Raw genomic sequence first — 19,570 nt, 5'->3', positions numbered from 1 at the left:
TGTAGTGATGATACATTTTCCTTTAATGTGGAAGAAGAGCAGGAAGGCACACAGAATTTGAGTAAAGGTTCACTAGTGCAGGTGATGTAGAATTGTTAAAAGTGGTACTTGAAATGAAAGGCAACCCAAATTTTCTGCAAGAGATGCAGAATTCAAATTACTTTGCTTGTTCTATGTCCTTTGAAATTAATATTTTCTTTATAGGTTTCATGGAAGGAAGGTCTGTTTTTGGAAACACTAGAACTTCGTTCTGTAAGAATGAAAGATTAGGAGGATAGTATAAATTGTTTCTTTTTTTCTGTAGGTAGTATAACTACAAATTTCTGATGCCATTTGTCTATGACATTCCTTGTAGTGTTAGGTCAATTTTCTTAATTGAAATTAATATATAGGTTTGTTTTTTTTTTTTTCCTCTCTTTAGGAGGCCTTATTGATGTTAATATGAGTGAAATTAGTTTTGATGAAATTCAGCGACTGTTTTCAAAAGATTTAGACATTAAACCAGGAGGACACTGGAAACCAAATGACTGTAAGCCACGGTGGAAGGTTAGATGCTGATTTTCTGTTTTGGTTTATTTCTTCTTGTTGGTATCTAAGAATAAATTACCATTGCAAGCACTCAGTCTTTGTGCTGTATATGTAGTATCTTATAGTATTTGTAGTATGCCATCTGTGCTCAAGAAGAAACTTCAGCTAGGAGAAAAATTTGAAATGGATCATCAAGAACTTTTAAGGGTTCATTAGCTGTAGTTACCAAACATTTCATCATATGGATGCAAATATGTCCTATGTGTCTGTTGCCTGAAGTATAACTAGAAGCAAGTGAGCATAAAAGGAAAATCTTATTTACTTTTTATTCAAATTTTTTTTCTTAATTATTTGAGCAAATTTTCAGCACACTTTCCTGGGGGAACCAACATGTAAAACACTGAGCCAATTTAAATGTAAAAGTTGAAAAGCCATAGAAAACTTGATCTTTATTGAAAAATTTAAGTTTTATAATGCTGTTATAATAGCTTTTTTCTTCTTTTTCTGAAGGTGGCTATCCTTATTCCTTTTCGGAATCGTCACGAGCATCTTCCAATTTTTTTCCGTCATCTGATACCAATGTTGCAGAAGCAGCGGCTGGAATTTGCCTTCTATGTTGTTGAGCAGGTAAGAGCATCTACTTGAAAAGTGACTTTCAAGATTCCTTACTAAAAGGGGTTTGATATTCTTACCAAGGTTTGGATGAATCCAGAATTTAAATAGTTTCTCTACTTTTATACTCTTTTAAATGAAAAAATAAAGCTCTATTTCCATTCCTCATCTTGAGCAGTGGCTGGATACACAATGCTTTTCTTCAAATATAGGCTATATAAGGTAATATAGAGGTAATAAGATGGCCTCTTAGAATCTATTGAAGTTGTAAGTTTTCAAGGCAAAAAAGTAGGTCAGCAGCAGTGTTCCTCAGGGCTCAGTTCCAGGGCCTTACATTCACTGGATGCAGGAGCTGAATGCACCATCAGCAAGTTCTTGATAATATCCAGCTGGGAGGTTGTGGTTGACTTTTAAAGGATGGGATGCCTTGCAGAGGGTTCTAGATAAATTGGAGCACTGGGCATTGATTAATGGGATGAAATTTAATAAGTCAAAATGCTGGACTCTGCACCTAGGATGGAGTAAAGCCAGGCACGAGCGTAAACTGGGAGAGGAGTGTGTGCCTGGAGATCAGCCCTGCCCAAAGGGTTCTGGGGGTGCTATTTGGCAGCAGGAGCCAGGCTAACTCCTGACTCACAGGACTCAGCAATGTGTGCATTGGCAGCCAGGAGGGCAAACCCCATCCTCGGGTGCAGCCAACCTATATGGGCTGCCGGTCAAAAGAGGCATCATTGTCAATTTTTATTTTTTCTGTGTGTGTTAGAGTATGTTTTTCTCATAGTATGGAATTTTTTGTCTCCTCTTGATTTTTGCAATGTATCCTTTGTTTTCTGTGTGAAGACAGGTACACAACCTTTTAATCGTGCAATGCTCTTTAATGTTGGCTTCAAAGAGGCTATGAAGGATGCTGTCTGGGACTGCATAATATTCCATGATGTGGATCACTTACCTGAAAATGACAGAAATTACTATGGATGTGGAGAAATGCCACGCCATTTTGCAGCAAAGCTGGACAAGTACATGTACATGTAAGTAAATGGTTTTATTCACATTATTTCTTAAATACTCAGAAATATTTAAAAGTATGAATTTTGTGACACTATATATATACAGTAGGTGAAAACAGCAAAGCAGCCTCCTACTATGCTACTTATAGGAATGAATAATTAATAAAAGAAAGATTTAAATTTAGTTTCTACATTTGATGTGTTACTAATTAGAAGATAATATTTATGATTTTCAATGTTGAGCTTGCTGCAATGATGTTGGTCTCAAAAAAAATGGCTTTGTATGTCAAGGGAGAAAATCTTACCTAACTTACTAGAAATTATTTCAGGCTACATAAACATTTCTGCTGGCTTTACCAAAGAAAAGCAGAAAATCTGCAGCAAAATATCACAGCAATAGTGTCTTTATTTTCTGATAAATGTATACTTTTATTTCTGTTTCATACTGCTTTTTAAACTGAAGATTTTCTCACTGCTATACCATTTTGTATGTTGTCTCTCAGTCTTGACTGACATTGGGTGAATGTAGTGGGACCTGCACTTTTCTTACCTCTTTCTCTTCTGTCAGTTTACATTAATATGTGCCACTTGCTTCTTAACACTCTGCTATCTCATGACATTCTTGGAATCACTTCACAGGAAGCTGTAGCTTATTGCTTGCTACATGTATGTATTTGCTATCCAGGACTCTATTTGTGAAATTAATCTACTTGACAACCTGGTCAATTAACAGATGAAAAACAATGCCTTGAAACCATGGCTCTGTGTCTGGACTTCAGGTTGCCAACCAATCAGCAGTTTAATGTTTAAAGATTTCATGTGTACTTAATAATAAATAAATAAGCACCTATGAATAAATAAGAGATTTCTTCTATCTTTGTATGTACTTATAAAACAATTCATTTATATAATGTCTACATAGGTAAATATTTACAAAATTGATAAATTTTCTATAAACAAAACTAGATTTATAAAATAAGAAATAACCTCAAAAAGTCCCATTAACTGTCATATTCCAGTTGGTTTTGGTGTTGGTTGGTGGTCTGGTTTTGGGTTAGCAATGTTTTATTTTTTGGTAATTTTTGAGGTATGTATATGGGTTTTTTGAGAGGCAGGAGGGGGTTAAAACACCTGCTCTTTCAGTAACATGTTGAAAGGCAAATATAATTGCAATCTTCTCCACATGCTGTTAAGATGTTTTGAATCCTGTGTTTCCACAGAGATCTGAAATTACATGATTGTCTATTTCTATTTTCTTTCCTCTTGCATTCTGGAGTTATTCAGTGTGGCAATTGTGTCCTAAGCAATGGTAAATCTTTTTGTAAATGGTCTTAACTCCTTGAAGGTTCCAGATTTGGAAGTGTCTCCGAGAGACTTTTGTTTCATGAAATTGTGTGCTGCTTCTGAAAGAAAGCTACTTTACTGTAGCAGCTTCTGGGTTAAGGATGCAAGTTAATATTGATGGAAGTAAATATAGATACTTAAATGTTTTAATTTTTTTTTAGATTTGACAGTGTTTGGAGGACTGGAAATCACATTGTCTGGGGCATAGTATGTTTTATGGATAGGCTGTTCATGTTGGCCAACTGCTTATTGCTTAATTATATGTGTTAGCAAATACTGACAGGAAAGCCTGTAGATCCTTTTGATTTGAAAGTTTATCTTTTAAAAACTGGAAAATTATTTTTTTAAATCAGCATGCCATTCACTGTTTAATAGGTACTGTTAAACTGTTTCTCTTAAGTTTTAACAGTTCTGTAGAATATAGTCATAAATTAAAATTATTTAATTGATGCCTTACTGATTTGCAATTTTTCAGTAGATTAAAGAGGGGTTTTTCAGTTGAATAGTGTCAACATAAATAGGTTGAGGGCTTCACTTAACACTTCAACTGTGGGTCAAAATTAGCCATCTGAAATTCCCAGTATATTTTTGTTTCATATGTGTGATACTAATAGCAGCTACAGTTTAGGAGCACCTTTTATGCAAATCAGACACTACTGCAAACCTTTTGTTCAGCTTGCTGTATGCTACTTAATGCGGGCACTCCATAGCCAGTTTCCCTTGGTGAATACATTCAGCCTCTGGTCATGTCCTAGCTTGGGGCTCTTGCTTTTTGGAAAGGTATTGTTCAAAGAGAGGCCTACCTATCAAAGTTCAGCTAACAGTATAGAATTTGTCTTTTGTTTCCAGCCTTCCATACAATGAGTTCTTTGGTGGTGTAAGTGGCCTCACAGTGGAACAATTCAAGAAGATCAATGGTTTTCCAAATGCCTTTTGGGGATGGGGTGGAGAAGATGATGATCTTTGGAACAGGTGAGGTTTGCGTGCTCAGGTCTTTCTGTGCCATCCAACCTTTGAGACCAATTAGGTGCTTTTTGTCCTGTCACTTGTTATATTTTTGTAATTTGTTTTAAATGGAGAAATTCTACAGAGTTTGCTTCAGAAATATCAGAATATACCATTTGACGGAATAAGTATGATGTTCTTTTTCCTTGGCCTGGGGACAACTAGCAGGTTCTTAAGAGCTAGATCTTGTAACAACAGATATAACAACAGGTAACCATAATAAGTACATTGCATCACTCTTAACTGCTAACGTTATGAAATACCATCCACAGACATGTAGTGTAAGCATGAGTTTCATGTCTTAGGGGCAGTGCTTGAGAGAGAGGTTAATTTGTGAGTATATTGATAATCCCAGAGTGGACAACAGACAACCCTGCTCATGGCATTGCCAACTGCTCACAGTGAATGAGTCTAAAGTACTCTAACTGAGTCGTTGGAAGTGTCTGCATCAGTTGTTTAGAGAAAGAATTTTATAGATAAAGAGGTTTTTTTAGAGTTTTATATATAAAGTGATATCTTTTAAAGGGCAAGTTTGTTTTTTACTTTTTTAGTGTTTTTATGCTGGAACAAGCAGGAAATATTAAATATGAAATTATTATTATTTTGCACTTTGTTTTGCCAGCTTTTTTAGTTGTTGGGTTCGGTGTGTTGCGTGTTTTTTTAGGAAGGGAATATCAGTGAACATAAAGACTTAGCCTTAAAATATTTGATGTGCATTTTCCACTTTAACTTGTATGACAAGTTGTAAGAAGATGTTTTTACAAACGTTTATGTGTTATACTGCAGGGTTCACTATGCTGGATACAATGTAACAAGACCAGAAGGGGATTTAGGGAAGTACAAATCCATTCCTCATCATCACAGAGGAGAAGTCCAGTTTTTAGGACGGTAAGAAAAACAGAAATAATCTAATACTACAGCTAAAGATGTAAAATTTTTTTTTTGCATCCACACATATGAATAAGCAGTCAGTTCTTATCAGTGTTATTTCCTCTTTGGTGCTATAATTTGTATTTTCTTAAATACATTATGTTTGCTGTTCAGATATTTTTTAATTTAACTATGAGGGAGACTAAATTTGCATGTCAGAAGATATTATCATCATAACCTTTGATCCATAATGTTGTTGTTCCATAATAGTTTGGGCATTAGTGCTGGCAGGGCTCCATTAGTTGGCTATTTTGGATATTTTGCTAAAGGAAGCAGTGCCACTAGGGCAAAGGACTCCTGCATGAAAAATGACTTTTAAAGTCCTCAAGGATTGGTTTCTTCCCTCATATTTCATTATTTTTTTGAGATACAGCTCTTCTCATTTCCTGCATATGTTGATTTAAACCTTTTCTTTTGGGGTTCCTTTCTTTTGCTACAAAGATACAAAACACTTAAACTGACCAGTAGGTTCAGGCTGCCCTGGAATGGAATAGAAACCAGAATGCAACAGATGAACTACACATAAAATTTAGAAGGTGAAACACAAAATAAAGGATTTATGATAAGTGTTTTCAGGCAACTAGAAATACTGTTCAATTCTGTCATCTTTTTCTGAGAGCATATTTTTTCTCTTTTATTCATAGTTTTGAATTATGAATAAAATTATAGGCATGCACAGTAGAGATGAGTAAATCAGTTATAGGACATGAAAATGTGTATATGGATAATTGGGGGGAGGAGAACTTTTTGTTCAATCACCTCAGATTTAGATGTTTGCAAATACAGGAGTCTCAAGAGTGAAATGAAAATAATTTCAGACATTAAATGTGTAATGAAGAATAGTGAAGATTCCTAAATCTTCGCTGAACTCGTTAGTTGAATTTTATAGCAAAAAAACATGAAGAAATTGAATAATCTTTAAAAATCTGTTTTGTTAGGAACCATGAGAAGCTTATGTATTGAATGCTTCCTGTGTTATTTAGTCCTAATGTTAACTTGTATATGTGACCATAAAATCTAATTGTATTAAAAACTTTAAAAGCTTGTTTTAAACCTAAGGTAGGTTACTTGTCAATTTCAAGGGTCTGAAAAATAGTTTCAGAATTTAAGGTATACTTGAAAATTAAATGACTGTCACAGTATCATGTCTAGCATCAGCTGAATTGTTTCTTGCAAATTTTTCTCATTTTTCTTCTTCCAACTCCTTCTGCAGATACAAACTTCTGAGGTATTCCAGAGAACGTCAGTATATTGATGGGCTGAACAATTTAGTATATACTCCTAAAATACTTGTCAGTAGATTGTATAAAAATATAACTGTTAATCTCCTACCAGAACTTGCTCCTGTTAGAGACTATTGATGGAAGTGGAATGGCAAGAATCCTACCAGAATAAACTTTTAACACTGGAAGCTACTGATAAACACTGTAAAACAAAACAAAACCAACAAACAACAGCTTAGAATTAGAGTTTTTTGGCCAACTGATGATGCATATTTGGGATGAGAAGTGATTGTATGTACTGTATGTTTTGGTCTGAAAGAAGAGCCAGCAGCTACCACTCAGATGTTTACAGCATGAGACTACTGTTCAAGCCTTCATTCTTCACACTCTCTATCTTAACTACTCAACTATATAAACTGCAGAAACAGACTTGTAGCTTCTCTGGAAGCGAGGACAGAGGCCTCTTCCAGGAATTTTTTATACTAAACTGCCCCTCCTCATATTTAAATGAATGCTTTTGTTTCTTTTTAAAATGTGTTTTGTAAATATGTGATGTAAATTAATGTGTGTACATTGCTTTTCAATTGTTCAATATTTTATGCTTCAGTATGTATTTGAGTGTGTTCTTGTTTGAATTCTATAGGAATGTTTTTATTAGCATGAAAGAACAAGTGTAAAATGTAAGTATGCTTATAAAAAGGTTATACCTTATGTGAAATGAAGGAAATATTAATTGTTGGCCAGCTATGACTGTAAACTGTTATACTAGTTTTGAGCTCTAGGCCTTCTGCATATCTATTTAGAAAAATCAAATTCTTATATGAACCTGCTAGAAAGAAAGCTTTTGATTTTATTTATTGCCAGCAAAATTTTATGATACCCTGCCTGCCATCTGAATCGTATTTATATGCATATTGCATGTGTATTACAGAAAATCTTGCAGTTGTTGCATATTATGATCTACAGGAACTCTTAACTGTATCCAAGTGTGCCACTAGTGTCAATGTCAGGGATTTTAATGCCTAAAACGATGTGTCTGGGTGCGTACAGTATTTTGGTATTGTTCTCTTTTTTTTTTGTTGTTGTTGTTTTTTTTTAAATTCTAGTAAACAGCACTTTTATTCCTCCAAAATCAGAAGAGCCAAAAATGTGTCTTCATTGGAAGAATATTAAAGTTAGATTTTTAAGAGAATAATAAAACATAATTCTGATAGTCGAAATGCTTGCATTGTGGGATTCTCAGAAGCACAGTGTTGGTCGTGCTGTTCTGCTGATGAGGATGGTGATGACATAAGTGGAACAGAAAGCAGGCCAATCTCAAGTGCTTTTTATAATTCCACTCATAATATATTATTAAATATAGCTATTTAAGGGCCTATCCTGGTAGAGTGCTGAGTGCTTCTATGATGCACTGAGGATCCTCAAGTCAATGACTGTCAATGAGATTGAGGTTGCACAGTCCCGCTAAGGATTGGTCCTGTCTGTTTCTCTATTTTTGTGGTGTTAAATGTATGAGTAACTAGCCTCTTTCCTTATCTTCTTATTTTCTCTTTGTTTGTAATGTTATGCTACCTAAAAGTATCCCACTGCTAAGCGTTATTATCTTTACTAATATTTTTTTACATCCCTTGTTAATACAAAGGAAAAGGACCAGGTCATTTATTTTCTATGTTAATGCGAATATAGTGACCAAGATATATTAAACGGTTTTGTTTGTCACAGTTACTCAACTCTTTAGGAACCAAAGACTGACTTCTGCTCCCATAAAGAATGGAAAGCAGTATATATAATAAGGATTGTTTATCCATAGAGTGTTCTGTAAGAGTGTTGACAAAGAATCCTAACTTTAAGTCATTATTATATGTTGGTACCTTAAATTGCTGCCACAGATGGTGTGGTGCTTTTTATATTTTGTTTGCCATAAACACCTTTTATTTCTTTGGCATCCCAGCAGCAAATTTTGCCCTTAGCCATCCTTCAGTAACGTTATGAGCTTAGCTGTAAGCATCCCAAATATTTAGTAGAAATATTATTATTTAATTTAGTAGTTGAGAACAATTGTAAGAGATATTTTATACCATACAGGAATTACCTTAATATCTACCAGTTAATCTAATATGCTTTAGGAATGATGTAATACAATGAGAATAACTAAAAGCATAAAGTGAAGAAAACATCCTTCAAAAGCATGCTTAAGAGATTTGCTCACCTCCTGATAGATTTTTCTATAACTGGGTGTATAGAACATTCTGAACCATATGGAGAAAGCTGAGATAATACACTGTATGAAAAAAATTATATCTTCAAAATAATATTAGTCTTATTTCATGGCAGATTAATACAGTTCTTTAAGAACAGTTGAATAAATTTTTAAATCCCTCATGTAATTTTGAAGTGATTTCTGGTTTTCAGTACAGGTGCACCTACAATTTCACATCTACAGTTATGAAACATCCTTTGGTATTGTAGGTCTGTACTGTTTTCTGAAGCATGCTTTTGTTCCCATTTCTTAGGTATTCTGTGAAATTTATGTGCAATTTAATGCAATCTAATTCATATATATGTATATATACTTACATATATGCATACTATATTACATATATGCTGTGGCTGAACTAATATAACTTTACAGCTTTAAGTGATTGATCATGTACGGTCCTAGAAAAATGTGAATTAAACCAGTATGTAAATGGATTGTGACATATAGCTGAGTTCTTAAAAATTTTGCATTTTGGTGCCCCAAAATGATGGATGTTAAATTATGAATTGTTGACCAACACTCTTCTCTAAAAACCTTTTATCACTTTGTTGAGAAGTTTTAGAAGTTGCCATCTAAAGTTACATCAAAATAGTGTTTGTATACTACCTGTCTGAACTCAGTACTCTTCTGTAGTGAATTTTAACATAGACAGTGCCTTCAAACCAAATAAATACAATGCAGAACTAAGAGTTGTGCACATTCCTTTTGATAATTTCATGGTTCTTGTAAAATGTAGAGAGAAGCCAATCACATAGGCTTTTGAATTGCTGACAAGGCAAATAAGGGATGTGTTCAAGGAGTGAATATGGAGGGAGAAGAAGGAGGAAGTATTTTACAAGATTCTGAAGGTCTTGCAAATTCGCAAGTAAAAACATTACAGAACTATTAAAAGTAGAATCTGGTTAATATGCTAAGATACTCTCAAGCCCATTTTCTATATTTCAAATTTAAGTAGGAGAATAAAATATAAAGTCCATTTTGCAAATAGGCAGTGTGTTGAAAAGCAAGTGCAAAATGTCCTTTTTCTTGGATCTTGCCACTCTATTTTTCTATTGTTATGTTTACTAATTGTTGTAGTGGGTTACTAATGAGCCAGCTGTTAAAAAAAATTAAAACGATCCATTGCATATCAGCAAGCGGAAGTGTACTTAAGATTATTTTATTTGTAGAGGTATGTAAGATAGGCTCAATGAAAAAATGCACTGAAACAAATGCTGGGAATTTCCTGTGTACTATCATAGTTTTGGGTTTTTTTGTTGTTCATGAAAATGTTTGTACTTTTTTATCATTGTCTTTTATGAAATATAATGTTCTAAAGATTGTGTTGGTTTGTTTTTTCTGAGATTCTGTGGAAAAGATATTATCTTTGTGGTTTGTTTCTAGACAAAATGCTAGTTTTTTTAGTGCTCAGTACCCCAAAGCAACAGCAAAAAGAAAGGACACACCTGTCCAAATTCATCAGGTTAGGCTGTGATGGGATCAGGCCTTAGGCAGGCAGGGCATTTTCCCTTTCTTTGTATTTACAGGCTTTCAGCTTTGGGCTTTATTAGTTTAAGTGACTTAACCTTTTTGCATACTTTTCCAAGACAGGGTTGTTCTTCTGTTGAATCCCCTAATGGTTCTACCCTATATATAGGAATTACTAGAATGGGAATAGAAGGATTCATCCATATTTCTTCTGGCATTAAATAGGAAACTGATTTTCTCAGGATTCATCAGTTATGCTTAATTTTGTTTGCATTTTACAGCTATTATGAAAATGTCTGATGGTTTGAGGTATGCAAGTAATTCTGGGGAGCACTTTAACTTGGGAAAGTATTTGCAGAATTTTCTGCAAATACATGAATAAACTTCTTCAAGTGATATACTTTTCTGAAACACAGGCCTCTGGTCTGTTCTTGAAAATGTTACGAGTTATGATATATTGGAAAACAGGAAAGAAGGCATTTTAAGTATCTGTAGTCTGCTTAGCATCTGTAAATGCTGTTCTGCTATTCTGTCACCTTTACCTGCTTTCACTTCTATGTCTCCAAAATCAGAATTGAGAGGTGAGTTTATCTTGATAATTATGTGAGGCCCTGAGTGAGTAATCCCATGTGACTTCATCTGTTGTGAGCTTCATTAATAAAACATAGGAGATGGTAGTGGTGGACTGTATTTTCTGTCTGCTTGCTTTTCATGAGACACCTTTCACAGATGTGTTTTGTTCAATTCCTTTGCAAGAAGAATTTAGTTTATCAGCTTCATGGAAGACTGCTTTATTCTCCGAGTCCCCATAATGAGATTTCAATACATTTTTTTTCTGAGGTTAATGTGTTTTTTTCAAATCCTAGACTTTTATTCAGAAGGGCAATACTGGCAATACAGAAATGCAGAATACTTCAATTCAGAAGACTATTTGAAAACAAAGTCAATACACTTTCTTCCTAAAGTTAACAAAGTGAATAAAAAACTTACTGTTAGTGATTTACTATGAAATCTGAAGCTGTTGATACATTCAGATACCAAGTTCTTATCATTTTTGGAAATTTTAATTTATACAACTGAATTTTCGTGCTCAATGTCAGCTTTTATTCCACTGGCTCGCTAACTACTGCTGTGGTTGAGTAAGAGAAGGGAGTGAGCACAACAGCAATCTTGTAACGCCGATTACCAGCATCATTAGCTGTGAATACCACCTGGAAAAAGGAAAAACTAATATGAGACAAAATGAGAAGTGATCTCTAGATAAAAGCCTAGATGGAACCATTGTGATCATTGTATGTAATTTCACATAAGACTTCAGAAATAATCTCACTCTGAAGTGTGACTGCTTGTAACACACAGTTTATCCACTGGTTAAATACCCTTTATTAAAGGTATAAATGTCACATTATTTAAGACTTTATTCAATTTATTTATTATCCAGATTGGCATTTCCTTGTTGGTACTCATAAACAGCAAGACTTTCTTGTTTCCTTATGAAGGTCTTCTATGAACCCCAGTAATTTTCTTTATTTAAAAAAAAAAAAAAGCTAGCCTATTTGCCCATTCTTTCAAGTATTGGAATGCTTTTGTTACTCGTACTATGTTCTCTACTTCAAGGAACAGAATTAAACAGTGCTGCACTAGCTATCATTAGGCCAGAGTATAAAACAATGAGTGTCTTTAGTTCTGATTCAAAATCTAGTAGTTAGAGAAAGACTGCATTAGTTATCTGGCCACAGCATGATAATAACCTTACATATGAATGATTTACCACAGCCCTATTAAAATCTCCCTGACCAGCACATCCTGTCCTTTGATTCCTCACTCCACATAATACGTTACTTTGTGTTGTGAGATGAGAGGTGTCAGCTGTTAAAATAGACAGTTTGATAGCATTCTGTGATGCACAGCTTGTGCTCCTTTCAACATTAATAAAAAAGATGCATATGAAACAACCAGTGAACTGCACAAAATGTGTTCTCTACTGAGACTTATTTTTAAGAAAGAAGGAACTGTAGATTAAATTAATTTCCAGTCAACCATTATCTTGATATACAGTCAATTCACTTACATGCTGTAAATCTTTCTTCTTCCCTTTTTTATTTCAGTTCCCACAGAAGGCAAGGCTGTCTAGCCTTCTAACCTTCATTATCGTCTAGTATAAGAATGTCATCTTTCATTTGTTGGAAGACAGAGAATTTAATCCAAGCGTTAGCCACCTTTTCTTCACGGAGATCAGGAACAGCTAAGCAGGTCTCTCACAGTCCAACAAACAACTAATACAGAGCTGCTGCTACTGAAAGGTCATAGGAAAGCACTAATGCCTTTGAGGGGAAGCAGACAGCCCCCAAATCCCTCAGCAGTACCTGGTTTGGAACACCTTCCTCTTAACCAGTTTATTTGTCCTAGGCAAATTAAAGAGGCATGTTGTACCTTATTTTGTTTTCTGTTGTAAACTGGGGCTCCAAGCCTCCAGAACGTATTACATACTTTTGTTTCTTTAAAAATCTAAATTATGAACATTGTCTGTAGCCAAGAAAATGTTGTGTCCAAAAGACAGATCAATGCTTTTCCCAGGGGACTTCACAGAGTACTCCACTCGTTGTCCCTCAAACACTTAGAAAAATCACAAAAACAATCATGGGCTTAAGTAGAGGTAGAAGGAATGAAAACCTCTCCATAAATAATGCACTGAGGAGCTTTGAGACTTGTGGGGAAGCTAGTAACTAGGTTCTGTCATGACTGTGTTCCTACAAAGCTTTGAGACTGTGGATTTAAAGTGTTAATGTGAAAATATTTTAAACTGAAAATAAAGTTCAACCTATGCAGTTAGTAGCTGAAGTCCACACATATTAAGTATCTTTATTCTTTGCAAATGAAGTAGAAGAAAAAAGAAATACTCACATCAGCGTGTTGGTGGAAGGGATTCAAGCCCATACTCTTCCAGTAAGAGGCTGTATCAAACTCAAGCTTGTATAACCCTGCTACAAATTGTTCTTTCGTTGTAAGCTCTGAGAGGCCTCCTCTTTCATTGGTTTGTCTGTGTAATGGTAGAAGAACACACTTTTATAGTTTGGTTAAAAACCTGAGAAAGATGCAGTTTTAGCAATTGAACTTGAGTGGTGTGTGGCTTAAGTAATAGGATGAATACTTCTATTGATCTGGAATGGCTTATGTCCATCTGTATTATGGATGCCTCAGAGCTTATCTCGGCATTTGCTACTTCCACAGTGACCACAGCAGATGGCTGCCTGCCATCTCATTAACTCTGCATGGTTTGGGGGGGAGCCAAAAACTGGCATTATTGTTCATAGACTCTTGGCAGAGTGTTGCAGTTCAATTAAATGAACCCACTCAGAGGGAAAACTTCACCACTGCTGTAAGCAACGTGCAAGCTCTATGATGCACTCACTGTGCAACTACGCAGGGTCAACTGTCCTGATTTTTCTGTGGTCTTCTTTCTTATTTAAACTCATTGAGTTTCATCAGTGTAAATATTGTTTACAGTTGGCTATTAGAAATTTGAGATCTGCTATTTGAAATGACCATAGGTCAGCTAGCAGTGAAATCTCCTGGAATTCCTTGTGGTTTGTATTGGCTTCAACAAACAGGCAGTTTTGTTTGATTTGAAGATAGTATCAGTGTTATCTAAAGCCCTAGCAATGGTATGAAGCCATATATCTTTGAACATCAGCCCATTTTGGGGTCCAGAAGCAATATTGAATGCTGTCTCTCAGATATGTCCCTTTTTGCAACACCTCTCTGTGAAATAAATTTTGTAATACTAGAAGATTTTTTATTAGGTAGGTTATTTAAACATAACAGAGCTGCCAGTGCCTGATTTTGGTATGTAAAGACCACTTACTTTTGTTCTAGCTGCCAAATATTTTCTGAACATAATTTATTCAAATTGCATGCAGAGAAAAATAATATGGTTGTACAGTGCAATACTTAAGATTTCTTTTTTCATGTAGCTTAGAAAAGAAAGTCTAGAATACCATTTATACTTTATAAGATGCTCCATAGTCAGTTATCAGAAGTTCGATATCTGTTTAATTGTCTCTTTTTTTTCCTTTGTCATAGATTGATCATTGCTAGATAACTGGCCTCTTCTCTAATAAGCTTTTTCAGATAATACCAAATGCATCTTTGATTGAAGACATATGTTACAGGACATCTTGCTAGCATTCAATTATTTACAAATTATTAAGGTTGGAGAGGTTGATTTAGTATCAGCATGACTTTTGCTTACCTTATCTTGAGGTTACTTTGCTCCTTGTTTCAAATGTTAACTGTGTTTTTGAGACTTCAATCAACATCCAGCTGTTTTGAGTATCTTTATATAGAATCTCTAAGCTCAGAAATGAAGATAAGTGAACTGAACACCCTTACTGGAAAATTTCACACATTGACAGTGATAGAATATGTGTGAAATTGTCTTCTCACTTGAGGGAGTGAGGCAATTTAAGCAGGACAACATGAATAGATTGTTTTCCCCACATTGTACAAGTATGTGTGGCCTTCAGTGTACCTGTATTTCTCAAGGACACATGACAGCAGTGTTGCTTGTGCCAGCCCACTGCCCCGTGACACCAAAGAGGCATTTGAGCAGTTTCTGCAGGAATTTATAGAAATATATCTGAGTCCAGGATTCCACTGTTGAAGTTCATGTGCTATGCCAGCTTGAGAGCCCTTTCTCACTATTTTAAAAAGTGTAATAGACTGTTAGCATACCTGGAAATGTCTCAGGTGAGACTTTGCAACTGTCATGAGGAGCTTAGTGTGGAAGTGGAATATTGCTTGGTGAATAAAGAATGCTCATTCTGTGGATCCCCTAAGAATTTTTCCAATTAAATTTCAGGCTATACTTTAAGTAATAATTGCTTTTTATTTTTTTAAGTCTTAATATTTACTAAAATAGAGGGCTATTAAAAAAGTCATCTGCATCTTAAATTATACAATTATGTTTTTCAAAAGACATGACAATATATATCTGGAGATTATTTTTTATTATTTGAGGCATGATTGCTTCTTTGTGGGGGAGAAGGTGAGAAAGATCTATCCCCAAATTTTCTTCTTTTGGCTAAGTCCTTTATCTTGAAGTAAAGTAGGCTAGCAAACATGATGTGGTATATGTTCAAAACAGTTTCTTTTTAAAACTGGTGTTGTAAGAAATGAAAATCCACTTAGAAAGATGGAAAATGGCCGATAAAGGTAGGATTCTCTACCAGAATCTTGGTTTCAAAATGTGAGAGTCTATCTGAGATACTTCTGGTAATAATGCACCCGTTCATTGCTGGGTACTAAAAGGTAATATAGACCTTTGCAACAAAGTTAAAGAGAAGTGATGACTGAATTAAAGGATGGCTTAAAATACTTCCTCCTGTTCATAAAATTTATAAAGCACTATAAAACCATTTTTGTAGTTGAAATTGAAGTACATTTAGAAGACAGTCTGCAGCAAGTTAATTGAATTGTATGTTAACTTTCCTCTGAGCAAAACAGACATCTCATTTTAGAGAATGTGGAACTGCTCTTTCAACTATTTGGCCTCTTCCCATTGCCTTTCTCATCTTTCACTCATTATTTTAGCGTGACTTACTGTGAATTCAACAGTTCCCAAGATCCATCTGCAGTTCCTTTGTATAATTTAACTGCAACATTTGTAGCTGGACTTCCTCGGACAGAATCTACAACTTTTACAGAAAGAGGACGCTTGGCATCAGGATGGTCCTGCAATAGAGAGAGAATTTTTATGTTGCAAGAAGCATGACATTTCATCATAAAACAGTAAGGAATATAATTCTCCAGATCTACAGTGGAGACCATATTTTCCATGAGAATATTGCTGTGTACTGAGGAAACATAATCTGAAGCTTTCTGGGGGCTGGATATGGTAGAGCCAGGAAGGAAGGTTTCAGGAGCTGTTGGGCATGTAGCCATGCACACCAAGGAGGCACTGCAGGTGTGAGACCACATTTCTATTTCTTCTTTGGCACAGCATAGTACACATCATCTCCAGCATGAAGCTGTAACGAAATTGTGGCCTCAACAGGAAATAATTGCATCCTCAAAGGTAGTAGCAATGTTTAAATATCTACCAACTCTTCCCCTGCATATTGGACTGGCAATTTGAGCACAGCTTTCTGGATTTGAGAGCCTCTGATACCCAGCACCATAGAGCTATCTCTGTTGCCACAGAGTTACAGTTCTGCTGTAAACATGATAAGCATCACATACGGACTCTCTCCTGACAGCATGTTGAATCAGATTTGTCAACCCTGGCAGCTACACAAGGATAGGAGAGAAAAACTTTCCATCAAATACAGGATGGCTATAGTTTCATCCAGATGCATCCATCACAAGTAGTGATTATGGCCTGATGTTTTACTTTTTCAAAAATAGAATTGAATCAGTGCTTTGACCTTACCCAATCCTGCAGATGAAGAGTGAGAAAATAGAGCTTTGTAGAAGGTGCTAATCAGGGATGATCTCAAAATAGCAGTCACTGATATCCATTTAATCATTGTAAAATTCATTGTGGTGTAGATGGTTAAAAATTAACAGCCCTCTCTTTCATGCCCTCTTACAATCTGGGATGTTCCACTGGCCAGGAACCCTGACTAGTGTCATACCAACATGTCAGCATGTATCTATACTGCCTGTATGCCCAGATTCCCCATGCTCCCTTTCTGGAGTGCAGTGGCTCCCCACTGGTGATACTCATGAGGCCTTGGCAAGAAGAGCTGCACCGCCACCTCTGATTTTCCTGACTTTTGCACCCCAGGAGTTCAATGAAACCCTAATTCCTCAACAGCATTAGTCAGGTACTATTTTCCCAAGGATGAGAGTTGAGAGGAAAAATGAGTAGTTGATGAGAGAGAGAGAGACAAGGCTGTTGCAGGAGAATTTCAGGCAGAAACATCTGAGTCTTTAGCTTGCTTTCCTGGGATAAATGAGCCCTCTGGAAGAAGAATCCTGACTTTAGATCTGCTCTTTACTTACATGGGATTAAGCTTTAGTGAGTAGAGCAGTAAGGCAGAAGTCTAGAGAAGGCATGGATTTCTTTAGCATGGGTTTTGCAACCGGAGATGAAATTCCTCATGACATAGCTTGTTCATTATGTTATGAATGGACAAGGTTTTTTGTCTAGTTAATACAAGTTTTTCCTATCTTGTTTTACGTTGCTTTTCATGTAGTTGCTGTGTCTAACGACAAGTGCTACTTCTCTACCCATAAAGTCCTCTCACTAATCACTAGAGAAGGAAAAAGAAGGACCAGAAAAGAGTAATTGCAGAGAACTACAGTCAGTACATACCGTAAAATCAAAATAATAATGAAAAAACAATAAAAGCAAATAATTGGGACTACATCGGTGGAAGGACTTCAGTCCTTAGACACTTACCAATGGTGCAGCTTCAGAACAAAGTGCCAGGCCAGCTAAGAAAACGAGAAATACAGAATGAAAAGCCATTTTGCCTACCCCTAGGAAGTCTGTGTCAGCAAGCAGAAATTGGTGGGAGCTGTGTTTTTATATCAAGGCCTCTGAAATGAAGCTACTTATCAGAAAACCCCTGTGACTTGCAACACGTAGATTCATACTATTTACTTAGTAAACAATGAGAAAATAAGTAACCCATACAAACATGAACCTTGTCTGTGAAAATAAGTCTTTTCTATTCTAGAACTTTGTCTGTGGAAATCTTGTAAACATTGCCTAGTTCAACTGCTGTGTCAATTTTCTTCAAAGAAATGTCTATTTTCTATTTTTCCCTTTTTATTGAGGAATAATTGCTATATACACCTGAGAGAAATACAAATTTTATGTCAACTCAGCAATTTCAGTGAGAAATTCTCCATGGTTATGGCTTGGTTTAACTGAGTCAGCCATGCTCATATATTAAGAGATTTCTTTCCATGTCGCTCTCCTCCCCACCTCTAATCAAATGTAGGTGGATAATCTGTGGGCTACTTCATTATCTTACACATTCCCTAGGAAGAAATCTATATTACATTTGGTTTTCAGCATGGCATCAAGATACCTACACACCAACTTCTGAAGCTCATTTTAACAGTATTTTAAGTTGTGTCTCTTGTCCCTTTGATTCAGTACAAGCTCAGGACTTCCCCCAGATAACTGCAAGTCAACCCCTACCAGAAGCATCTGGTTTAACTGAGGGAAATGGGGCTTGAAATTCAACTTTGTCTTTCTGATGTTTGCTCAGACATATGTACACGCACTCTTTTACTAGGTTTCTCCTCTCATCGGAGGGATGACTACAAGAAGAGTAGTTTTTTTCTCTTTGTTTAGGTTTTTATTCCTTTAGTATATCTATATGAACAAATTTGAGTCCTATTTGAGGGCTTAGCATAACACTTCAAATGAAACCTATCAGTTTTCAAGCTCCAGAAATATCAGGAGCCCATGAAATCTCCATACTTTATGATGAGTGCTGTTTTGAAACTATTTGCACTGCTTACAAGAGTTATGTAACTATGCTAGCACCTAGAAATCCATGAAAAAGTAACCAGTGAAATGTTAAAGGGAAGCTTTTGTAACCTGTGAATTCATTTGCCATGCTGTCATCCCAGCAGGCTCTGGGTATAAACTCCAAGGTCAGTGGCAAATGAGTGCTGCAGGTTTCTGGCTGGCATGATTTCAGTTTCTTTCTCTGTAGTTTATGTAATCCAGTTAGAACCAATTCCTCCACTTCAGAATATTTTAAATACAATACAGAAATCACTGCTAAAGCCCTCAAAGCCTTTAGTCAGTTTATCAGCAACTTTATTTGAATCACAGTCACTCTACAGCTTACCTTTTCCTACTTATAAAAATATGAAGAGACTATAAAGATGATGCTTCTCTTTTTGGACTTCTTTTTAACTATGGCTACAGATTTGACTTATTAGGGATTTAACTGGAATGGGATTTAACACATAGGGTAGCCAGATGTGTTATGTCAAATAATTGCTTTAATATCAAAAATGTTAAAAAGTGTGCTAATTGAAATTACTTCAGTACTTCCTAGACTGATTGAGCAGCCAACTTTCCTCTTGAGACATCAATGTGTTGAGGTTTACTTGAAGTTTTAAGTAAAGGTACACAGATTTCAACTCTTTCAGATCTCTGGTCATACTTATTTCAATGGTTTCTGTATTGTTTGTTCTACTGCTAGGTATTCAGAATTTCACCT

General features: G+C 35.6%; 2 protein-coding genes across 2 annotated transcripts in view; one reads left to right on the top strand and one right to left on the bottom strand.

Annotated features, from left to right (window-relative positions):
• Positions 1-10,231, top strand: part of B4GALT6 (beta-1,4-galactosyltransferase 6) — a 30,501-nt gene extending 20,270 nt beyond the window's left edge. The window contains exons 4-9 of the mRNA XM_005479264.4: positions 422-546; positions 1,039-1,155; positions 1,981-2,168; positions 4,341-4,463; positions 5,283-5,384; positions 6,640-10,231. Coding sequence (XP_005479321.1) covers positions 422-546; positions 1,039-1,155; positions 1,981-2,168; positions 4,341-4,463; positions 5,283-5,384; positions 6,640-6,787 — 803 coding nt within the window. The 3' untranslated portion in view covers positions 6,788-10,231. The remainder of the gene's footprint in view (positions 1-421; positions 547-1,038; positions 1,156-1,980; positions 2,169-4,340; positions 4,464-5,282; positions 5,385-6,639) is intronic.
• Positions 10,232-11,223: 992 nt separating this feature from the next.
• Positions 11,224-17,939, bottom strand: LOC102063348 (transthyretin). Its single transcript, XM_026791088.2, has 4 exons — positions 17,782-17,939; positions 15,979-16,109; positions 13,281-13,416; positions 11,224-11,587 (listed from the first exon to the last, which is right to left on the bottom strand). Exons 1-4 carry the CDS (start codon positions 17,848-17,850, stop codon positions 11,480-11,482), a joined length of 444 nt encoding a protein of 147 aa, XP_026646889.1. The 5' UTR covers positions 17,851-17,939; the 3' UTR covers positions 11,224-11,479.
• Between the last annotated feature and the right edge of the window lie 1,631 nt (positions 17,940-19,570).

The sequence above is a fragment of the Zonotrichia albicollis genome, chromosome 1 (assembly GCF_047830755.1).
Source record: "Zonotrichia albicollis isolate bZonAlb1 chromosome 1, bZonAlb1.hap1, whole genome shotgun sequence".
In the NCBI taxonomy this organism is placed as follows: domain Eukaryota; kingdom Metazoa; phylum Chordata; class Aves; order Passeriformes; family Passerellidae; genus Zonotrichia; species Zonotrichia albicollis.
This window is presented reverse-complemented; position numbering and strand designations above follow the sequence as displayed.

Bases quoted from the DNA above. Each gene is read 5' to 3' on its own strand.
- LOC102063348 (XM_026791088.2), bottom strand. From the start codon at position 17,850: ATGGCTTTTCATTCTGTATTTCTCGTTTTCTTAGCTGGCCTGGCACTT. The intron at 16,110-17,781 runs GTAAGTGTCTAA...TCTCTATTGCAG, and splicing joins GTTCTGAAGCTGCACCATTG to GACCATCCTGATGCCAAGCG. The intron at 11,588-13,280 runs GTGAGTATTTCT...TCCTTTTTCCAG, and splicing joins CCTTCCACCAACACGCTGAT to GTGGTATTCACAGCTAATGA.